The 21,825-nt window shown below is 67.2% G+C and overlaps 1 protein-coding gene across 5 annotated transcripts; it reads left to right on the forward strand.

The window, feature by feature from the left end:
* The first annotated feature begins 366 nt into the window (after window positions 1-366).
* Window positions 367-21,284, forward strand: PLXNB1 (plexin B1). Of its 5 annotated transcripts, none has more exons than XM_036877645.2 (38): window positions 367-490; window positions 4,464-4,516; window positions 5,015-6,127; window positions 6,741-6,923; window positions 7,189-7,317; window positions 7,420-7,520; window positions 7,783-7,915; window positions 8,116-8,272; window positions 8,511-8,619; window positions 8,695-8,803; window positions 9,218-9,865; window positions 9,986-10,108; window positions 10,243-10,365; window positions 10,512-10,605; window positions 10,685-10,857; window positions 11,010-11,161; window positions 12,483-12,588; window positions 12,721-12,857; window positions 13,098-13,271; window positions 13,407-13,572; window positions 13,686-13,928; window positions 14,511-14,687; window positions 14,759-14,907; window positions 15,342-15,442; window positions 15,524-15,741; window positions 15,835-16,013; window positions 16,126-16,192; window positions 16,355-16,501; window positions 17,420-17,588; window positions 17,797-17,900; window positions 17,971-18,055; window positions 18,224-18,393; window positions 18,498-18,658; window positions 19,429-19,576; window positions 19,881-19,945; window positions 20,052-20,127; window positions 20,233-20,307; window positions 20,691-21,284. In XM_036877645.2, exons 3-38 carry the CDS (start codon window positions 5,021-5,023, stop codon window positions 20,793-20,795), a joined length of 6,363 nt encoding a protein of 2,120 aa, XP_036733540.2. In that variant the 5' UTR covers window positions 367-490; window positions 4,464-4,516; window positions 5,015-5,020; the 3' UTR covers window positions 20,796-21,284. The 5 variants fall into 5 exon arrangements, with proteins under 5 accessions (XP_036733540.2, XP_057344032.1, XP_036733542.2 ...); XM_057488049.1 differs by having other exon boundaries at window positions 426-514; XM_036877647.2 differs by lacking the exon at window positions 367-490 and adding an exon at window positions 497-602.
* Window positions 21,285-21,825: the final 541 nt, after the last annotated feature.

Genomic DNA, 21,825 nt, shown 5'->3' on the forward strand with positions numbered 1-21,825 from the left:
GCCCTGGGGGGGCCAGGGCTGGGGGAATCGGGAGGAAAGGAGAGAGGATGAGGTGCAGGACCTGGAATGCCACACTGGCAGGTGGGCAGGCGGGCGGCAGGGTCTCTGGTGTCTGATGCCAGGGCTGGGGGCTGCGGTGGGGTGCTGGGCCTCCTGGGGAGGTGCCCTGTGTTTGACAAGTCCTGCCTCCCGGGAGGCTGTGCCAGGGGCCGGGGGCCCTAGTGCCCCAAGAGTCCTCATAGGATGAGCCAGGTCCAGCTCCTGTAGGCAGTGGGTAGGCCTGGTGTGAAGGGCCCAGCAGAGGGCACAGCTGGGCCCCAGGGGAGAGCCCTTCTGCCCAGCAGCTCCTCCCTGGGCAGGCCTAGATACTTGCCAGAGAGGGAGTCCAGACTTGCCCAAGGCTGCCCAGGGTGGGGTGGGTCCAGGCACAGGCTGGGACGAGAACGCTCGCGTGCCCTGCGGCCTGTGCCTGCTCTGAAAGCCCAGCCAGGTGGGGCACCAGCCCCGCTTTCCGGTGAGCACAGGCCTGCGGGGTCGGGGTCAGGTTACCGTGCGTAGTGATGGCTTCTCCGCACGCCCTGCAGCAAGGGCCAGAAGGAGAGGTTGGCTGTTTGGGAGTCCTGGGTGCGGGTGGTGTGGCGGGAGGAAAGGCGCTCAGGGGTGCAGGTGGACAGAGCTGGAGGAGGGCGCCCCGGGAGCCCGGTGTGGAGGGGAAGGGGGCCTAGCTGCAGGGGAGGCCTGCGGGCGGGGGGTCCTGCGCCCCCCAGCCAGAGCCGCTCTGGCCTTGGCCCCCGCAGAGGGTCGGCCTGCCCCAGGATGGGGGAGTCGAGGCCCTGTCCCTGGAGGTGCAGCGTCCCCGCAACGCCCGGCGGGGAGTTCCTGCCCAAGCGGAGCACCGGATGTGGGGAGCCCCCAGACTGGGGAGTCCCCGGGTGTGCGGAGCCCCGACTGGGAGCCCGCCGGCCGCGGTCCGCGGCTTCCGGCGGCGGCGGGCGGGGGCAGGAGCGGCGGCTTTGTCTCCTTTGTTCCCGGCGGGGCCGCGCGGCGGGAGGCGGAGGCGGGCGGCTCGCCCTCGGTCTCCGGGTGACGGCGGCTGCAGAGCCGGCGGGGACGCGGCGCGGCGCGGACGGCGGTGAGCGCGGCGGGAGGCGCGGGGAGGCGCGGGGCAGTCCGGGCTCGCCGGGGGCGCGGCTGGAACGGCCGAGCGGGTGCGCAGGTGGAGGCCCCGGCGGCGGGACGGCGGCGGGCCCTCCGCGGCCTGGGCACGCGGCCCGCCCTGTCCCCGTGGCCCTCCGCCGCGGTGGGCCTGGGGAGCCGGCCGGGAGTGCGGAGGCAGAGGCCGGGGTCCCCTGAGCCGGCGCAGCAGGGCCTGGGGGCGGCCCCTCGGGTGAGGGAGGGCAGAGTCGGGGAGCCCTCGGGCCGGGTCAGCCAGGGGGGCGCTTGCTCTTCGCAGACATAAGCCAGGCGGCCCTGGGCACCGCAGAGGGGCCCCAGAGAGGGAGGGCAGAGGTGTTCCCCACCCTCTTTAGGGGTCGGCACCCCAACAAGGCGCCTCGTGTTCAAGGCGCCGAGGCCAATAGAAGGAGACCAAGCTCAGCTCTGCAGAGCAGGGAGTTTCCTTCTGTGATGAAGGGAGGGGAGGGGAGAGCTCTGCCCTCGGGCTCCTGGACGGGGTGTGTGTGGGAGACCTGAAGGGGCCGGGGGCCAGGGGCGGCGGGGTAGGGGGACGGGGCGGGGACTCGCAGAGCCCGGGGCGCAGGCGCTGTCCCGGCGCCTTCACCACCCGATGGTACCTGGCAGGTGCGCGCCCCCTGGGCAGAGGTCTCAGCGTGGCCGTGTGTTAGAACAAGGGTGTAGGAGCTGAGAGGCGGGCTGAAGGGGAGACGGCGGCTGTCTGGACTGCTCGGGCTCTAGCCGGCCCAGGTGTGCAGCCCGTGTGGCAGGTACCGTGCTGTCTCGTGTCCCGTAACAAGCACAGCTGTAGAGCAGTTAGCGTGTTTCTCTTTCAGGGGCTGTTTTCGAAGAGGACAAATGGAAATGGGGTGAGGCTCCACACCTGTGTGACGGAGAGGCCTCAGGGCAGGCCTGGGCACAGGCAGTGTTAGGCTTTGGGGTGCGCCTGGATCTGGGGAGTGGGCAGGGCGTGGTGGGGACATGAGCCCTGGCCTGTTTAGTCTGCTCTGGCCTGGTCACTAGTAAAAGTGGGGCTGATACTTTGTCCTTCGAGAGGTCAGGTGGCTTGGAGAGGCATGTGGGTCCACGTCTCTCCTGGGGCAGGTCTCAGGCTGTAGAGTGAAAAGTTCTTTCAGGGAGGCAGGGCACACCCGTCCCGTCCTGATGGCCGGAGCCTCTGAATCAGAAGCCACGCCCCCTGCCTTCAAGGAGCTTCAAGCCCAGGGAGGGGGGGGTCGAGCAGGCAGAAGAGCGCCCTTGGTGGGCACCATTAATGCCAGGCACCCTCCTTATCACATTTAACAGCTCGAGCAGTCCCTCCTCCCATTCTACAACAGGGGACCCAGGGCTGAGAGCCGTGGCTGAGTTACGCTGTGTCCCTGCACCCCACTTCATGCTCCCCCAGTTTTCAGGGACGGCTGCCCTGGAGAGGATGGAATAGAGAGCGAGTGGGCACTCCAGGCAGGGAGGACGCAACCGTGCGGGCAGGCGGGCAGGCCGGCGGCCTGGGGGGTGGGGGGCGTGGACTGGAGCGCTGGGCCTTTGTCCTGCAGGCCCTGAAGGCCTGCGGGGGAGGAATGTGCTCCGATTCTGCTAAAAGGCAGGTTGAGGTGGGAGGGGCGGACTGCAGGGGCTGGGGGCTGCTCTGTGGCCTGTGGCAGAAGCTAAGTGTGGTTCCAGTGCCTGCCAAGGAGGAGAAAAGCCACTGCTCTTCTTTTCTGCCCCCCTGCCCACAGTGTGGGGGAAGGGCACAGGGTACAGGGCCTGGCGCAGTTGTGGACGGGCCTCTGGCCTCCCGTGGCCTGGCCCAGAGCTGTTCGGAGCCCACCCACCTTCTTCCTGTGGGCCACTTGACCCAGTTGTGATTCTGCATTTGGGCACGGCCCCAGTTGCCACCCCCGAGGGCTGGAGAGCCGCAGCACACGGGGGGCTCTGGGAAAGTGCTCGTAAGGGAATGGAGGGTGGATGCCGGCTGGCCATGGGACCCGCCACCCAGGCCATCCCCCTGCCCGTCCTCAGGCAGACGCCGCCTCCCTCCCGCTCCTGGGAGACCCGGTCCCACCGCAGTCCTGGGCTGCTCCCTGGGCTCCCGTCTCTCCCTGCCGCCCCCTCCGTGCCTCGGTGGCAAACAGAGGCAGCCTTGTCCCCGCTCCCACAGAGCCGCCCTGTTCTCTGCACACTAAAAATGGAAACCCCCAAGCTGTTTTGGGAGCTGGGCCCAGCTGGCCTGTGGCCACGGCCCCTGCTCCCACCAGGCTGCTGCGCCCAGCTTGGCTCACCCTAGGGCAGGCTCAGAATTCCCGCCAGACTGCCAGGCCTTGTCTGGAAGGAGCCCACCTGGGCCCAGGGGATGCTCTCCCAACAGTCAGACTGGCAGCCTGGTCACGGGGGGCTGGGCCCTGTGGCCAGGGTGCAGGTCAGTAGGGGAGGTGGCCTGGGGTGTGTGTTCTGTCCCAGCCCTCCATCCGCCCTGGTGCTTTGGGCTGGGGACCCCTAGGGTCCAGGGCAGTGGTGTTGCCACGGTTTCCTGGTCCCAGCAGGCCATTGGTGGGCCTGCAAGGAGGGGTCCATGAGGAGGGCAGGCACCCAGGTCTGGGGAGGTTCTGAGGATGGGGGGTGCAGCTAGGCACGATGGCTTCCTCCAGGACACCCCTCCACGCAACTCCAGGCCCTGGCTCTGCTTGGCCTGCAGGAGAGGAAGTCGCAAGAGGTGGCCGGGCTTCCACGGCCAGCTAGGACTTAGGGCTCGAAGCAGGGAAGTGTGCGGGAGTCTGCATGTTTGGGTGTTGGAATGTGGGTGGTGCTGCAGAAGTCTTTGCTGGGTGACTGTGTGCGTGTGTAAGGAGCTGGTCTCAGCGTGTCTGTGCGGGTTGTGTCAGTGTGTGTCTGTGTGTGCAAGCCCAGATGTGCTTGTGTAGGGTATGTGCACGTGGACTGGGTGGTGCATGCGCAAGCGTGCGTCTCTGCTGGTGGCAGTTGGGCTAGGGCAGCCCCTGGCCTGAATCGGGGTGTGCACCTCGAGCCTCGAGGGGTGGGGTTTGGGAAGAGGGGCCAGAAGGAGGATGAGGAAGGGCTTCAGGGGGCCTGCCAGCCTCCGGCTCCTCCCTAGCGCCCTTTCCCAGGCCCTGAGGATGCCTGGTCCAGCTGCCTCCCCTCCCTGGGTGGCTCCAAGGAGGCGCCCCCTGTGGAATGTGTTTGGTGGCCGAGGGCCAGGCTGGGCAGTGGCAAGGGGAGCCCAGTGTGCTGCAGGCCCACGGCCCAGCTTTGCGCTCTGCTTTCTCCCTGGCCAGGGGACTCCCACACAGATCATGCTGTTGCCTCCTGACCAAGCTGGCCCTGCCAGGTGAGCCTGACGTCGCACTGCAGCGTCCGGAGACCTGGGGCTCCCACCCTGCTGCAGGCCGTGTCCCTGCAGCCTGGCTGCTCGTCTGCCCGGGCAGTGGGCCCTTGGTTGCGCCCCTGCTGAACTCCCAGCCTGGGGGCCCTCTGTCCAGTGCCTGCCCGGCTCTGACCCTCCCTCCCTCCTCTGGCTGCCTAGGAGGCCAACATCGCTCCGGCTGCCCCCTGCCCTGGCTGGGTGGTGGGCTGTGGCCCCCGCCCCACCCAGCCAGCCCCCTGCCCTCAGACCCGCGGTGCAGCCTCTCGGGAGAACAGTGTTTGCTGAGCCTGGGCAGTGTCAAGGTTTCAGGAAGACCTGTCCCCTTGCCGCGTGGGGCGTCCTGCCCCTCCTCTGCTCCCCCAGGGAGGAGGCCCATCTTGGCAGTGGCGCTGCCCTGTCCCACACCATCAGCCCCAAGGGCTCCATGGCCGCGTGAGCCCCCTCCACCTCTCTCTCTGCCAGGTGACCATGCCCACCCTTGGCCCAGTGATTCTGCAGGCGCTTTGGGCTGGGTGGGTCCTCAGCCTCCAGCACCCCCAGCCAGCTGCGTTCACTGCCAATGGCACGCATCTGCAGCACGTGGTGCGGGACCCCACCTCAGGCACCCTCTACCTTGGGGCCACCAACTTCCTGTTCCAGCTGAGCCCGGGGCTGCAGCTGGAGGCCACTGTGGCCACTGGCCCTGTGCTCGATAGCAGAGACTGCCTGCCCCCTGTGGTGCCTGACGAGTGTCCCCACGCTCAGCCCACCGACAACCCGAACCAGCTGCTCCTGGTGAGCCCGGGGGCCCTGGTGGTGTGCGGGAGCGTGCACCAGGGGGTCTGTGAGCAGCGGCGCCTGGGGCAGCTCGAGCAGCTGCTGCTGCGGCCCGAGCGGCCTGGGGATACCCAGTACGTGGCAGCCAATGACCCTGCGGTCAGCACGGTGGGCCTCGTGGCCCAGGGCCCGGCTGGGGGGCCCCTCCTATTTGTGGGGCGGGGATACACCAGCAGGGGCCTGGGGGGCGGCATCCCCCCCATCACCACCCGGACCCTGTGGCCGCCGGACCCCCAGACCGCCTTCTCCTATGAGGAGACGGCCAAGCTGGCGGTGGGCCGCCTCTCCGAGTACAGCCACCACTTCGTGAGCGCCTTCCGGCGCGGCGCCAGCGCCTACTTCCTGTTCCTGCGGCGGGACCTGCGGGCGCCGTCCCGGGCCTTCCGGGCCTACGTGTCCCGCGTGTGCCTCCGGGACCAGCACTACTATTCCTACGTGGAAGTGCCGCTGGCCTGCCGGGAAGCCCACTACAGGCTGGTCCAGGCCGCGACCGTGGCCCTGCCTCGGGAGGGGCCCCAGGGGCAGGTGCTCTTCGTGGCCTTCTCCGTGGCTGCTCCCCCCGTGGTGGGCCGGCCCCCGGCGGCAGCTGCCGGGCCATCAGGGGCCTCCGCGCTCTGTGCCTTCCCCCTGGACGAGGTGGACCGCCTCGCGAACCACACTCGTGACGCCTGCTACACCCGGGGCGGCCGCGCCGAGGATGGGCAGGAAGTGGCCTACATCGAGTATGATGTCAGCTCCAGCTGTGCACAGTTGCCCGTGGTGAGTTCCTGCCCCGCTGGTCTCTGAGGTGCAGCTCTAAGTGTGTGCCTGTGTCCCCCCAGAAGCCGAGCTGTGGGGCTGGCAGGCCAGCAGGAGCTCTGTGCTTCCTGTCTGTGGGCAACGGGCACACCTCACTGAAACGATGGCGTTCAAGGGTCAGGACGCGCAGGGCTGGGTTTGTGGGGGGACTAGAGGGTTTTGGAGTTGCAGGGCGTGGGAAGGGGGACCCAGACTGTGGGGGTGGGACCTGTTGTGTTAGGTTCTTGAGCAAGAGAGGTGATGCTGAGACCTGTTTGGCTCTGGCCTCACGATGGAGGAAAGGGGGAGCCTCCGGAGGGCCCTGGGTCAGTGAGGGGTGGGCTGCGTGGAGGGGCTTGGAGGTCAGGATGCCGGCCGCATGAGGCTTTGGAGCAGAGGTGCCAGAGAGGGCGAGCTCTCTCAGTGGCCAGGGCAGGGCAGGGGGCCCCAGACAGAGGGGACAGAGGAGGGGAAGAGCCGCCGAGACATGGGTCAGTGGAGATGAGCCCTGAGCGGGCAGGGGTGTTGGAAGGGCCGGCAAAGAGGCGGCACTGGGCAGTTATGCAGGCCCCACAGTATGTCTTGCTGCCTACAGGACACCGTGGATGCTTATCCCTGTGGCTCAGACCACACTCCGAGCCCCATGGCCAGCCAGGTTCCCCTGGAAGCTATGCCGGTCCTGGAGTGGCCAGGGGTTCAGCTAACAGCTGTGGCGGTAGCCGTGGAGGATGGCCACACCATCGCGTTCCTGGGTGACAGTGAAGGGCACCTGCACAAGGTAAGTGTCCAGGGCCTGCCGGGGACAGGCTGCTATGTGCCCAGCTGCACACGCCACCCGGCCGCCCTGGGGCTGAAGGGGGACTGATGTGCCCCCATCCGCTGCTGGGAGGCATGAGCAACATGCCTCTTCCAGGGGCTGGGAGGTGTGACCCCACCCACCTCAGATGGAATCCCACCTGCAGGGTGCTTCCCTGTGGTGCATGGAGGGCCTTGGGCCTGTGGCCATGGACTCGGGTCCCAGACCCCGTGGTTCCCGATGGCAGGTGTACCTGGGCCCCGGGAGCGATGGCCACCCGTACTCCACACAGAGCATCTGGCAGGGGTCTGCAGTGAGCAGAGACCTCCTCTTTGACGGGCCCTTGGAGCACCTGTACGTCCTGACCCAGCACACGGTGAGGGCCAGGCAGGAGCCAGGGCCAGGCTGCTGGGAGGGGCTGTGAGCAGGCCAGGGACCCATATGGGGGTGCGTCACTGGTGCTCGCTTGCTGTCGCAGCTCCTCAAGGTTCCCGTGGCCTCCTGTGCCCAGCACCTGGACTGCGTATCTTGCCTTGCTCACAGGGACCCGCACTGTGGGTGGTGTGTGCTTCTAGGCAGGTGAGTGCCCTCCCCAGTCCCGGCCTTTCGCCAGCCCTGGCCTCCAGCTCCTGTGGAATTCCTGTCTGGAATTTCTGGCCCTCAGCCCTTGACTTGCAGCCACTGACCCCTGCATGCCCTGACCCCCATCCTCCATTCTGGGCATTGGTGCCCTGCCAGGCCCTACAGCCTGGAGTCCTGGCTGCTGAGGACCCCGCCTGGGTCCCCAGGATAGGTGTGACTCCCATGAAGCTCACAGTGGGCAGCGGGCCTTGTCACGCAGGTGTGGTCGCCGTTCCGAGTGCTCGCGGGGCCGGGGCCCAGAGCCGTGGCTGTGGAGCTTCCAGCCGGGGCCAGGCTGTCCACAGGTGGTGGCTCTGAGCCCTGCCAGCATCAGCCGAGAGGAGAGGAGAGAGGTGGGTGGTCAGAGCAGGGCCTGTGGGCTGGGCTCGGGGGTCAGATGCGCCAGACACCATGTGGCCGGGCTCAGGTCCCTTCTCTTGGGGCCTTGCCCAGGCCAGGGCATGTGGGAGCCTCCAGATGGTGGCATGTGCACACACCGGGTGCCCCTCAGCACGAGCCCCAGCTTGCTCAGCACATCCTGGCCCCTTGGCAGCTGTTCCTGGCTGTGCCTGGCCTGCCACCCCTGTGGCCCGGGGAGTCGTATTCCTGCCACTTCGGGGAGCACCGGAGTCCTGCCCTGCTGACCGGCTCTGGCGTGACGTGCGCCTCCCCAGGCCCTATGGAGGCCCCACCACTGCCAAAAGGAGTCGGTGGGTGAGAGAAAGGGCCGGCTCTGGGGACCGGCAGCCCCTCCCTCCCCCTGTCTTGTTCCGAAGGGTGTGGACGGGCAGGGTGGCTTTTTCTAAAGCCAGCCCTTTCCTCTGCACCCCCCCAGGCCCTCCCCTGAAGGCCCCCATTCTGTGCCCCGTGCACAGTGTCCCTGCAACCCTGGGTGACCCCCAGCCCAGCTGCCCCCTGCCTCAGGCCTGGCCATCTTCCCCTTTGCAGACCACCTCTCCGTGGGCGTGGAGCTCAGGTTCGGTGCTGTGAGCATCGCCAAAGCCTCCCTCCTCGTCTATGACTGTGTGGCCGTCCCTGAGCTCCACCCGACCGCTCGGTGAGTTCTGTGCCCTGACGCGCAGCACCAGGCCACCCCGTGGCGACACCGGTCCCACACCTCTGCTCTGTGCAGGTGCCAGGCCTGCGTGAGCAGCCGCTGGGGGTGTAAGTGGTGCGTCTGGCAGCACGTGTGCACGCACAAGGCCTCGTGTGATGTCGGGCCCATGGTGGCTAGCCAACAGGTGAGCATGGCCCCCAGCTGGGCCCCCCCGGGGCAGGGGCTTGGGGTCCCCGTTGTGAGGGTTTCTCTGGCGGCCGGGGTGGCGTGCCTGCCGGCCTGCCCACACAAAGCTCTGTGAGTGCCGAGCTGCCGCGTGGGGGTCTCTCGGAGGATGGCTGTCGGCTCCCTCCTGTTTCGGGAGGGGACATTTGTGGCTGAGAGGCAGGAGGGTCTTGGCCTCAGGCCCCACCTCAGCTGGACACCCCAGGAGCCTGCCCCCACCCCTGTGCCCCCCTTGCAGAACTAATGGGCTGTTTTGTTCTCTTTTCCTTGGTTTCCTTTCCGCTAATGCGCCATCCCTTTGCCTGCCTGCTACCTGCTCCCGTGCCCGCCTGCCTGCCGAGCGGCCCCTCCTGTCTCTCTCTGCCCCCTTCAGAGTCCGCTTCTCTCCCCAGACCCTTCTGCAGAGGATGTGCCCAGCCCCTCCCCACCTGCAGCCCCCGAGGCCACGGGCACCCCGGCTCCTGACACCCCTCCCGAGGAGCCCGGGGCTCCAGCTACAGCCACGGCCACAGCCACACGTATCCCTGCTGCAGCCAGGCCCTCCCTCCTCGGCCACCTCCCCGCCCCGGCCTCCACAGAGCCCCCTCTGCATGAGGGGCCGCCCCCTCCCAGCACCCCCAGACCCGGAACTGCTGTCCGGCCCACTGGGCTCGGGCCCACGGCCCAGGACCCCTTGGCCTCCCACTCAGCACCCTCAGGTGCAGCAGCGGGGACCCCTGCAGACCCCGGTGCCAAGGCGCGCCCCACTGCAGCACCCACAGACCGGCCCCCCAGCACTGCTCCCACCACGGCCTTCCCAGGGGCTGCGGGCTCCACGAAGCCTGCTCTGACCTGGTCTGAGAGAGGAGGCGGCGAGCTACCCGAGGCCGACCCGTGGACAGGGGGTGACACGCCCGCCTTCTCCACTCCCACCCTCCTCTCAGGTGACGGAGACTCAGCCGAGCACGACGGCCCCCCTGCCCCTGTCATCCTCCCGTCCAGCCTCGACTACCAGTACGACAGCCCGGGGCTCTGGGAGCTGGTGAGGCCAGGCCCAGGAAGGAGGCCCGGGGCAGGGTGGGCTCTGTGCCCTGGGGCTCTGCGGGGGAGGGCCGTGCTGCAGCGGGGGGCACCGTGGACCGCCTCGCTCTCGGTGCCGCAGGGAGAGGTGGGCTGCGGGGCCAGCACCTGCCCTTGCGTGGAGAGCGTCCAGGGCTCTGAGCTGATTCCCGTCCTCGTGGCCCGGGAGGTCCGGCTGCTGGGCAGGAACCTGCGCCTCTTCCAGGTGAGCGTGTCACCCCTGCAGGTGCCACTGACAAGCTGTGGGAGTGCCCGGTGGGGAGGAGGGCAGGGCCCAGCTCTCAACCCCAGCCCAGGCTAGCTCGGAAGCTGCCCCACAGCCATGCCCTCTGCCCCCAGGACAGCCCAGGAGACAGTGAGTGTGTGATGGAGCTGGAGGACCGCGAGGTGGTGCTGGAGGCCCGGGTAGAGTGTGAGCTGCCCCCAGGGGACCGGTGCCACGTCACCTGCCAGCAGCACCAGGTGCAGGCTCCAGTTCTAACCTCCCACCCTGTCCCCAGGAGGTCTCGGTAGCTCTGACCTCTGGCCTTGTGTACTCGCACCAGTTGTTCCCATGCTTTCTCTGACACCCTGCCCAGCCCGGCCCTGAACCACCCCCTTCTCTCCAGCTCAGCTACGAGGCTCTGCAGCCGGAGCTCCGTGTGGGGCTGTTTCTGCGCTGGGCTGGCAGTCTGCGCGTGGACGGCGCTGATGGGCTGCATGGTGAGCTGTGGGGGCTGAGGGTGCTGCCGGGCTCCTCCGGGCCTGCCACTCATGCTCTCATGTCTGTCTACCTCCCCAGTTGTGCTGTATGACTGTTCCGTGGGACACCAGGACTGCAGCCGCTGCCAGACCGCCACGCCCCAGTATGACTGTGTATGGTGCATGGGGGTGCACCCAAGCTGCATGGCCCGGAAGGCCTGTGGGAGGCCCGGGGCCGTGGCCACCCAGTGCCCTGCGCCCCTTATCCTCTCGGTGTGTTGAAATGCTGGCCACCGTCCTCGCCGCTGCCCTTGAGGATGGGTGTGGTGCTTTGTGTCCAGGGCCCAGAGGTGGGAGGTGGGGGCTGCCTCCCGGCTGTGAGGGGTCAGTGCTGCTGGAGCTGAGAAGTCCTTATCTTGGGCCAGGTGGAGCCACTGACTGGGCACATACATGGAGGCACCCGGGTCACCATCAGGGGCTCTGACCTGGGCCAACACGTGCAGGACATACGGGACATGGTCACGGTGGCTGGAGTGCCCTGTGCGGTGGACACTCAGGAGTACCAGGTCTCCAGCAGGTGGGCTGGCTGGAGCAGGGCCTGCGCCGAGGGCTCCGGGTGGCCTTCCTGCCCAGGGCCCCTGCCTCCACTCATCTGCCCCTCTTTCCCCCTTCATTGGTTCTGATCACAATGCCTGAGTGCCGGGGTTGCCACTGAGGTCCAGGAGTGCCCGCCTTGGCTGCACGCACAGACCTGCAGGTTCCTGGCTGGGCTGCTCGGGATCCATTCCTCGGCTTAGGCCGCGGTCACTGCCCGGAGCTGACTGGTGACTGTTCCCACCTGGCTTTCTGAGTGGCCTCCGTGTAGTCGTGATAGCAGCGTCCTTAGAACCCAGACCACTGTGCTCAGGGGCTGGCCTTCCCACCACGCAGGGAAAGATCCCGCCCCCGGCAGGCTTCTCAGGAGGGCGGGAAGCACACACCTGCTGAATGCCAGGCTCCTTTGTCCAGTCCCAGGACCCCTGCTGCCTTCCCTGGGCTCGTGGCATCTACAGTCCCGGGCCATGGCTGCCAAGCTGGCAGCTGCCGGGTCCCAAGGGTGCACACGCTGACATTCCTCCAGAGATACCCACAGGCAGCAAGCCCCAAACCTGGCTGCATTCCAGGGTCACCTGGAGAGTCTGCCCAAAACCCCCACAGCGGACCCTCTGACCCTGCACTGCGAGATAGGATTCTGAGGCCTGGGCCGGGACCCCAGAATCTATTTTACAGCAGACTTTGCTAGAGCATGTACCTAAACGTGTTTGACGTTAGGTGGTGGCTTAGATGTCAATGACCGTGGAGCCACAAGACTGCAGTAACTTAGGAAGTGATTTTTAAAGGTGCTAAAGCCCATTCCGACTGAGGTCCCTCCTGGGCAGCGCGTGTGCCACTTGCCTGGTCTCCTGAGTGCCAGCAGCAGCTTTGAGTGAGGCCGCCGCAGGCGCCACGTTCCAGGAGCCCATGTGCCCGGGCTTGTTTCCTGGCGGGGCCCTGCTCTCCCAGGTCACCCGCCTTCCCTTCCCGTCCGTCCCCGGAGCTGCTGCGGCTCCCGGGGCCTTTTTTCCGTGAGGAATCCAGCCTCCAGCGCATCGCAGCTGGGCCACACAGTGACCGTGGCCGGCGGGGCCCTGTCGTGAGCCCAGCTGCGCCACAGCCAGCTTCCCGGGCTCCCGACCAGCTGCCTCCTTGTTGGGGCTCCAGCTGTGGAGCCTCTGGCACCGCGGTTGCTGATTCTCAGATGCCAGAGCTGTAGCTGTGCATGGGAGTCCCTCCAAAGTGAGAGGGTCTGTCCCCTGGGAGCAGGAAGGGAGCAGCCGGGTCAGTCTGGGGGCCGTGGGTGGCCCATGCTGTACCCACAGACTTGTGTGCATCACCACCAACGCTGGCAAGGAGGTGGCAGGCGCCGTGACAGTGGAGGTGCCCGGAAGGGGACGTGGTGTCTCAGAGCATCTCTTTGCCTACCAGGTGCGGCCACCATGCCCCGCCTGCCGGCTACTGATGGCCAGTCTCTGTGGGGCTCTCCCAGCCCAGCTGGCTTCACCTTCCTGGGGCCCACCACCCAGGGCCTTGTCTGCCTCTCCCTGTCCCCTCCCACAGGACCCGAAGGTGCACTCCATCAGCCCAGCCCGCGGCCCCAGGGCTGGCGGCACCCGCCTCACCTTGTACGGCTCCAGCCTGCTGACCGGGCGGCTGGAGGACATCCGAGTGGTTGTTGGAGACCAGCCTTGCTGCCTGTGAGGGCCACATTCTCCTTCCACGGACACCATGTGCTCCGGGGGTGGGGTGCTGGGGAGCAGGGCAGGGCCGAGTCCTCCCCAGTGCAGGCAGCCAGACCTCCGGAAGCCAGGCCGTCGGGGTGCAGCCTTGGGCCCCGCTGTGGACCTTACAGTCAGCGTGGAAGGCCGACGAGCAGAGGCCAAGTGGGCCCAGGGGCCTGGGGTGACCCTTGCCCCTTCCCTCTGCTCCCCTCCTAGGCTGCCAGAGCCGCGGGCCGAGCGGCTGCAGTGTGAGACAGGCCCACAGCACACACCTGCTGTGCTCCCGGTGGCCGTGTGGTTTGGGGCCATTGAGCAGAGGCTGCATAGCCAGTTCCAGTACACAGCTGACCCCAACATCACCTCTGCTGGCCCCGCCAAGAGCTTCGTCAGGTGCGGTCGAGGACGAGGCGGCCTGGCGCAGGACGGGTGGTCCCCGCGGGCTCCCAGTGGGGCTGTGCTCTCCTTGCGGGTTGGAGCTTTGGGCCAGGCACTCCCGAGTCACGGCGCTGATGGGCTGTGTTGCAGCGGAGGACGTGTGGTCCGGATCCGTGGTCAGAACCTGGATGTGGTACAGACGCCAAGGATGCGAGTGGCTGTGCGGGCGCTGCAGCCCAGCGAGGGCCAGGAGCAGAGGCACCGCGTCGAGCCGGAGGCAGCCTGCTCCCTCGGCGCCTGCAGTGGGGGTCGTCACGTAGGACAGCCCTGGGCACCTCCCGGCCGCGGGGTGTGCGTGAGGGTGGCTCTCCCGGCTCTGCCGGGCCCCATCCTGCGGCCTCTGACCCTCCCGCCTCCCCTCTGCCCCAGTTCGAGGAGCCGTGCCTAGTCGCCTCCTCCCGGCTGATCACGTGCCCCACGCCCGCTCTCCCGGGCTTGCCCACAGACCCCTGGGTCCGGGTGGAATTTATCCTTGACAACCTGGTCTTCGACTTTACAACGCTGAGCCCCACGCCCTTCTCCTATGAGGCCGACCCCACCCTGCAGCCCCTCAACCCCGAGGACCCCACCAGGCCGTTCCGGCACAAGCCTGGGAGCGTGCTGTCCGTGGAGGTACCATTCCTGCTCGGACGTGGGGGCCCAGGACCCTTCCTGTGGCAGAGCTGTCCTGCTGTTTGTGGCCGAGGGAGGGTGGCACGCAGAAGGCAGGAGACAGCGTGGGTGCCCAGCCTGATGCCCTGGGCAGGGGCTTGACCGCCCCGCAGTGGGTGTCTGCGAGACATGGGAGTGGTCTGGCACACTCAGTAGCAGGCAGCGTGGCATGTTCGTGGGCACCTGGGCCGCTGCCCTCCAGGCAGCCTCACACAGACCCACCTTTGGCCGGTTCAGACGCACAGAGGGAGGCACCCCGTGAGGACACATAGACGGCACATCATCCCCCACCTGGCGGGCCAGCAGACACAGGAGGGACTCTGGCTTTGATGGGTCCCTGGCAGGACTTGGGGCGGCTTGATATGCTCCAGACTTTTAGCTCTGGGGGTGAAGACTCGAGGAGGAGGGTAGGGAAGTACTGGGAAAGGCTGCTTGGGAGCCATCCGGGCACTCCCCCCACGTGCGGAGGAGGGGGGCTCCTTCAGCTCCTGGGGTTCCGTCTCAGGACCAGCTGAGTGACCTGTCAGTGACCCTGTGTTCCAGGGGGACAACCTGGACCTTGCAATGTCCAAGGAGGAGGTGCTGGCCATGATCGGGGACGGCCCCTGTGTGGTGAAGACCCTCACCCGGCACCACCTGTACTGCGAGCCGCCCGAGGAGCAGCCCCTGGCGCAGCACCACCCCCTGCAGGGGGCACCCGACCCTCTGCCCGAGTTCACGGTCAGGGGCAGGCCCTGGGTGGGCTGGGTGTCTGCAGGTGCGGCACCCTGGCTCATGGGATCTCTGCACAGGTGGACATGGGGAACCTGCACTTCTCCCTGGGCCGCGTGCAGTATGACAGCGAGGGCCCCGTGGCTTTCCCCGTGGCAGCCCAGGTGGGCTTGGGGGTGGGCGCCTCTCTCCTGGCTCTGGGTGTCAGCGTCATCGTCCTCATGTACAGGTGGGTGCGGCCAGATGGGGCTGGGCTGGTGTAGGTGGCGGGGTTGGCTGGACTGCGAAGGGGCAGCTACACAGGGGCCAGCAAACACTGTGAAGGGCAGCACAGTCACTTGTTGGCCCTGAGAGCCACGTGGGTCTCCACTGCAGCAGCTCAGCCCTGCCATCTCGGTGTAGGAGCAGGTGTGGACAGCGCGCACACACCTGAATTTGGCCGTGTTCCAGCAAATCTTTATTTACGAGAACGGGTCACAGACCACATTCTGCCTGGTTGTAGTTTGCCGATACCAGGGCTGGACAGGACATGGGTGTGACTGCCCAGGGATGGGATGGGTAAATTACTCTAGGCAAGGCCTTGGCTTGGCCCGCATGGTGCTGTGGGACCCAGAAGGGGCTCTGGCCCCCTGACCTTTCCCTTCCTGACCCTGGTGCCGGCAGGAGGAAGAGCAAGCAGGCCCTGCGGGACTATAAGAAGGTCCAGATCCAGCTGGAGAACTTGGAGAGCAGCGTGCGGGACCGCTGCAAGAAGGAGTTCACAGGTGAGGAGGGGGTGACCCCCCACCCCACCCCCGTGCCAGCTCCGGCCTCCGGCCACCCGACTCAGCCTCCTCTGCCCACAGACCTCATGACCGAGATGACCGACCTCACCAGTGACCTGCTGGGCAGCGGCATCCCCTTCCACGACTATAAGGTGTATGCCGAGAGGGTCTTCTTCCCGGGGCACCGGGAGTCGCCCCTGCACCGGGACCTGGGTGTGCCCGAGAGCCGGCGGCCCACCGTGGAGCACGGGCTGGGGCAGCTGTCCCACCTGCTCAATAGCAAGCTGTTCCTCACCAAGGTGCTCCGCGCCGTCCCCAGCCTCCCTCCCTGTCCCCTCCTGGGCCTCCCAGCCCCCCTCCCACCCTGTCCTGAACACCCCCCTCTCCACCAGCTCATCCACACCCTGGAGAGCCAGCGCACCTTCTCGGCCCGGGACCGTGCCTACGTGGCTTCTCTGCTCACCGTGGCGCTGCACGGGAAGCTGGAGTACCTCACCGACATCCTGCGCACACTGCTCACTGACCTGGTGGCCCAGTGCGTGGCCAGGAACCCCAAGCTAATGCTGCGCAGGTCTATGGCTGTGGGGCTGCGGGCCAGCCGAGCCGGACCCTCTGGGGCTGGGCCTGGGAGGGGAGAGCACCGTGACCCCTCCTGCCGACCCCACCCCTGCCTGTTGCCCCAGGACAGAGACCGTGGTGGAGAAGCTGCTCACCAACTGGATGTCCATCTGCCTATACACTTTCGTCAGGGTGAGGGACGCACAGGTGGCAGTGCCGTGGGGGCAGGATTCTCCAACCACGTGGCCCCGGCCCAGCCTCTCCGTCACCTTGAGCCCCTGAGCCTGCATCCTATACCCTTGGCAGCATGGGCTGTCTGCACACCAGGGTCCTAACTGCCTGTTGCTCCCCCAGGATGCAGTTGGGGAGCCTCTGTACATGCTCTTCCGTGGGATTAAGCATCAGGTGGACAAGGGCCCGGTGGACAGTGTGACGGGCAAAGCCAAGTACACCCTCAACGACAACCGCCTGCTCAGAGAGGATGTGGAGTACCGTCCCCTGGTGAGGGGGCACCTGGTGCACGGGGCCGGTCTTGGCGGGGGTGCACACACCGGGGTCAGTCCTGGGGGGCTGGCATGCGCGTGCCAGAGTCAGTCCTACGGTGGGGAGTATCTGTACGCACTGGAGTCCTGGGAGGTGTAGGGGGCGTGTACGGGGGGATGGCGTGCACATTCCAGAGTCAGTGCTCGGGTGGGGAGCATCTCTGCATGCACTAGAGTCAGTCCTGGGGGTAGAGGGGGGCGTGCATGTGCCAGAGTCAGTCCTGGAGTGGGGAGCATCTGTGCACATGCCAGAGTCAGCCCTTGTGGGGCCACTGTGGGTCTGTGTGGGTAGTGGCCCGATCTCTGGTTGGCTGCTGGGAGAGTGAGGAGAGGGCCTCAGCAAGGCCCAGCTGGGATGGGGTCAGGTGGCCGCAGCCAGCCCTACCCGGGACCAGGCCAGGGCCTGTGTGTCTGCTGACCAATGGTCAGCATCCTGCCAGGGATATGGTGCCCAACCGGCCAGGGTCACTCTGGTGGGCCTGCCTCCCCCTTGGTGACCCATGCAGACTTCTCTTGGGAGATCCTATACAGGCTTCTCTGCCAGGCTGGTGGGTACCCCCTGCTTCTCATGCAGGGTGCCCTCAGGGGCTCGGCCTGGCCAGCCAGCCAGGAACCTGGGCCCCGAGTTAGGAGCCACTTGTGCTCACCCATTTTTCCTGCCCCTTGCCCTGCAGACATTGACTAGTGCACAGGGTGCTGGGACCACAGAGGAGGGAACACAGCTTCTGGGGGAGGCAGGGGCGCCAGGAGACAAGCGTCGGGCTGGCTGGTGCTTGGAGGTCAGGGGCAGTGGCGTCCCCATGGGTGTCCCAGTCCTTGCTTCCTGGTCATTCCACCTGTGGTCTGAACCCTGACAGCTCCCATGTGTCCTTTGTAGACCTTGAACGCACTGCTGGCTGTGGGGCCAGGGGCAGGAGAGGCCCCGGGAGTGTCTGTGAAGGTCCTAGACTGTGACACCATCTCCCAGGCCAAGGAGAAGATGTTGGAACAACTTTACAAAGGCGTGCCTCTCACCCAGCGGCCAGATGCCCGCACTCTGGATGTCGGTGAGGGTAGAGGGTGGGATCCCGGGCCCCCGGGCTGGGCGGGCGGAGGTGCTGTGGGGCAGCCTCACAGGCAAGGGTCCTGCTCCAGGTCTCTGGGCAGGTTGGGTGATGCCCCCCGGATGGGGGTCCCATGTCCCTGTGGGGGACAGGCTCCACGTTGGGAGGACTGTCCTGGGAGCCCCGGACCAAGCGCCCATTGCCCTTGCAGAGTGGCGGTCTGGGGTGGCTGGGCATCTCGTTCTTTCTGACGAGGATGTGACTTCCGAGGTCCAGGGTCTGTGGAGGCGCCTGAACACTCTGCAGCATTACAAGGTCGGGGTGAGAGCTGGAGGGGGTCTGGGGGGCCCAGGCTGGCGCGGGGGTCACCAGCTGTCGTCCACAGGTGCCAGATGGAGCGACGGTGGCCCTGGTCCCCTGCCTCACCAAGCATGTCCTCCGGGAAAGCCAGGACTATGTCCCCGGAGAGAGTGAGTCCCAGTCCCCAGTAACAGGGGCAGGTCCTTGGACCTCAGGGTGGGCTCGTGTACACTGCGCTTCCACCCACAGAAGCCCTCAACCAGGTGCCCCACCTGCAGCTGGGGCCCTGGGAACCCAGGGAGGTGGTGCCTGATGAGGGGCATGGGGTCTCGGCACAGGCACCCCAATGCTGGAGGATGTGGATGAAGGGGGCATCCGGCCCTGGCACCTGGTGAAGCCAAGCGAGGAGCCGGAAGCCCGGCCTCGGAGGGGCAGCCTGCGCGGCGGGGAGCGTGAGCGGGCCAAGGCCATCCCCGAGATCTACCTGACCCGCCTGCTGTCCATGAAGGTGGGCCGGCCCGTCGGGTGGGGCGCACGGGCCCTGCAGGCCCAGTGCACAAGGTTCTGGCGGCGGGCTGGCCCCACTGACAGCACCTGTGTACCCCGCCGCAGGGCACCCTGCAGAAGTTCGTGGACGACTTGTTCCAGGTGACCCTCTGCACCGGCCGCCCTGTGCCGCTGGCCGTGAAGTACTTTTTTGACCTGCTGGATGAGCAGGCCCAGCAGCACGGCATTGCCGACCAGGACACTGTGCACATCTGGAAGACCAACAGGTGGGGCGGGAGGAGGGCGGGCAGGGCGACGTGGGAGCCTGCGTGCGGGGCGACCTGCGGGTGTGGGTACCGTGGGGGCAGCAGGCACGCGAGCTGGGTGGGCGGGGCCCTGTGGGACCGTGCGTGTGTGCCCATGCCCGCGCCCGCGTTTCCGTGCCCGCGCCCATGTCGCACACGTCGGCCGGCCTGCTCCCATGCACGCTCCGTCATCGCCCCACGCGTCCAACCCCACGCACGTCCGGATGTCGCCTTACCTACCCTGTACGCACGCCACATGCTCCCACACGACATGGGAGCGTGCCTGCGGATGGGTGTGAAGTGGCGGTGTGCGTGGGAGTACGTGGGCAGCGCAATGTGGGGGTGTGGGAGCGGGTGTGCATATGTGAGATGGAGGCAGGCGTGGGGGCATGGGGATGTGCGGGGTGGAGTGTGGGCTGGGTGGGCGGGGCGACGTGGGTTTGGCGTGTGTGCGTGGGGGTGGGTGGGGCAACGAGGGGGTGTGCGTGGCGGCATGTGGGCATGCGCTCGCGGGAGCATGCATGGGGGCAACGTGGGAGCGGGTGGGCGGGGCGACGTGGCATACGGACCCAGGCGTGCGTGAGGTCGGGGGAAGGCGTGCCTGTGGGCTGGGTGGGCGGGGCAACGTGGGGACGGGCATGAGAACGTGGGGGTGGGCGTGGGAACGCGGGAGCGGGTCCACACGGGGTTGCGCAGCGGGCGGGCTCACCGCCCCGGCCCAGCACGCTCACCGGCCCTGTCTACCCCCGCAGCTTGCCGTTAAGGTTCTGGATCAATATAATCAAAAACCCGCAGCTTGTGTTCGATGTGCAGACGTCAGACAGCGTGGACGCGGTGCTCCTGGTCATCGCGCAGACCTTCGTGGACGCCTGCACCCTGGCGGACCACAAGCTGGGCCGTGTGAGTGGGCCAGGCGGCCTTGGGGCGCGGGTGGGGCGGTCGGGCGGTGCCCGCACCCGCTCCGGGAGCCTCGGGGAGGAGCGGAGGGAGGCCTCGGACCGCCCATGGAGTCCTGGGGAAGCTTGAGGTGACCTGGTGAGAAGCCTGGACCTGCGAGGGTGGAGAGGAGGCCCTGTGGAAGCGTCCCTGGGGCTGGGGCGTTCTGGGACTCGGGGCTTTGAGTCGTAGAACCGAGGAGCGTGGGTGGGGACTGCCGGGGGCCTGCCCTGCCTTCATGCACCTCTCCCGTCTCCCCTGCGGCTAGGACTCCCCCATCAATAAGCTGCTGTATGCACGTGATATTCCCCGATACAAACAGATGGTGGAAAGGTGAGGGGCTGCTGGGCACGTGGGTGGTGCGTAAGGCGGAGCCCCGACGGCCGCGGGCAGTGAAGGTGGGTTTTCACCCCGCAGCCTGTGCCCGTGGTCTCTCCAGGTACTACGCAGACATCAGACAGGCCGTCCCCACCAGTGACCAGGAGATGAACTCTGTCCTGGCCGAGCTGTCCCGGGTACGGCCCTCCCCGTGCTTCTGGGGCCCATGCCTCCTGCCCCTGGGGCCTTTCCCTGCTCGGCCACGGCCCCTCATCCTCGGCTTTCTCTTCCCCGCTCCCTAGAACCACTCCGGAGGCCTCGGGGCGGGAGTGGCCCTGCACGAGCTCTACAAGTACATCAACAGATACTACGACCAGGTGGGTGGGGCCTTGGTCCCGGTCCTCTGTGTCTGTGCGGTCACTCGGGTCTGGGGAGCTGCCTTCCCACTAGGGAGCCCCTAAGAGCAGCATGGCATCTGCCCATCGTTGTTGGGCCCCCTGCTCCCTGCCCGGCTCCTGGCATGTGGGGATTCAGAGAGTCCTTGTCTTCTGGGTGGGGGACCGGTACCCCACCACAGGGCCTTACCAGGGGAGGTGGGCCTTCTGTAGCAGGAGCGCTGGGTCTGGGGTGCAGCCCACGGGCCTTTGGAAACCCAGCAGCTTAGCTGCAGCAAGGAAGCGAGGTGCTTGCCGCGCCCCTGGCCCCATGGTGCTGCAGGCCCGGGAGGCCCCGTGACGCCTCCGAGTGGTCTGCGTTTCAGATCATCACAGCCCTGGAGGAGGACGGCACGGCCCAGAAGATGCAGCTGGGCTACCGGCTCCAGCAGATCGCAGCCGCCGTGGAGAACAAGGTCACGGACCTGTAGGGACTGCGCGGGCCCTGCCTGGGCAGCCTCAGAGCCGTGAGGGGCGCGCCGCCCAGTGCCTGAGGAGCAGCAGGTGGGGGTGCCCCAGCCGCTGGTGCCTCTGGCCGGGGCCTTGGGCACCTGCCCTGCAGGTGGGCCCAAGGCTGCCTGTGGTCACTGCCCAGCTGGCCCCAGCCCAGTGACCCGAGGGCTGTCTTCTGTGGCCTCAGTCTGCAGAGGGGCTGCCGCGCGCTTCCAGGAGGCCGCACTGTCCCTGGCCTTCACCCGCCAGCCTGTGAGGGAGAGCCCGTGCTCCCCGCCTCTTCTGGCACCCCCACCTCGTTTAGCTGCCTCGGCCTTGATGCTGCTGCGTATTCGAGGCCACTGCAGGCTGCCCTCAGCAGGGCCTGCTGCCTCAAGGGCAGCTAGTGGGAGGGTGTCTGCTGCAGGAGTCCATGGAGGGTGGTGGCTGTGACCGAGCTCTTCATTAAACAGTGACATGTGGCGTGACCTGTGCTCTGTGGGCTCAGCCCGGCTCCTTTCTCAGCAGGAGGGCAGCGGTGGCTGGCGGGCACCCCTCGTGAAGCTCCAGACTAGGGCTCATTGGGGCTGAAGTTCCGTGAGGAAGTGAGAACCCCTCTGGGCTGTGCCTGGTGGCCACCGTGGTCCCTGTGGGGAGACCTGCCTCACATGTCCTTTGAGGTCCTCACTCCTCATTTGTCTTGAGCTGGGAAAGGATGGTGGTACCTTGCAGCCACTGCTAGACAGTGGGCTTGGGGCCCCAGCCCAGGGCATTCTGAGGGGTCCTTGAAAGTCATGTAATCTTAGGGGCTCCTAAGCCAGCTGCCTGCGTGTGGGCACTGCGTGGTTTCCCCATCTGTGGCTTGGAGGCCATCTCACTGGGCCTTGGGTCACTGGCTGAGCTACACTGATGCCCCTTGACCTGGCCCACCTTTGGCCTCAGCGGGAGTCCAGCCTGCCGAGCAGAGGCCAGCCCAGGACACCTCCACCCTCAGGGCTTGCTGAGGCCCCGCTCTGCTGGCCCCCCCGC

The sequence above is a fragment of the Manis pentadactyla genome, chromosome 1, assembly GCF_030020395.1.
Source record: "Manis pentadactyla isolate mManPen7 chromosome 1, mManPen7.hap1, whole genome shotgun sequence".
NCBI lineage: Eukaryota > Metazoa > Chordata > Mammalia > Pholidota > Manidae > Manis > Manis pentadactyla.

What these genes read in the sequence shown, in the direction of transcription:
- PLXNB1 (XM_036877645.2), top strand. Translation starts at nt 5,021, where the DNA reads ATGCCCACCCTTGGCCCAGTGATTCTGCAGGCGCTTTGGGCTGGGTGG. An exon ending in TGCCCGCACTCTGGATGTCG is followed by an intron (nt 17,589 to 17,796) that starts GTGAGGGTAGAG and finishes TTGCCCTTGCAG; the next exon opens with AGTGGCGGTCTGGGGTGGCT. An exon ending in CACATCTGGAAGACCAACAG is followed by an intron (nt 18,659 to 19,428) that starts GTGGGGCGGGAG and finishes CTACCCCCGCAG; the next exon opens with CTTGCCGTTAAGGTTCTGGA.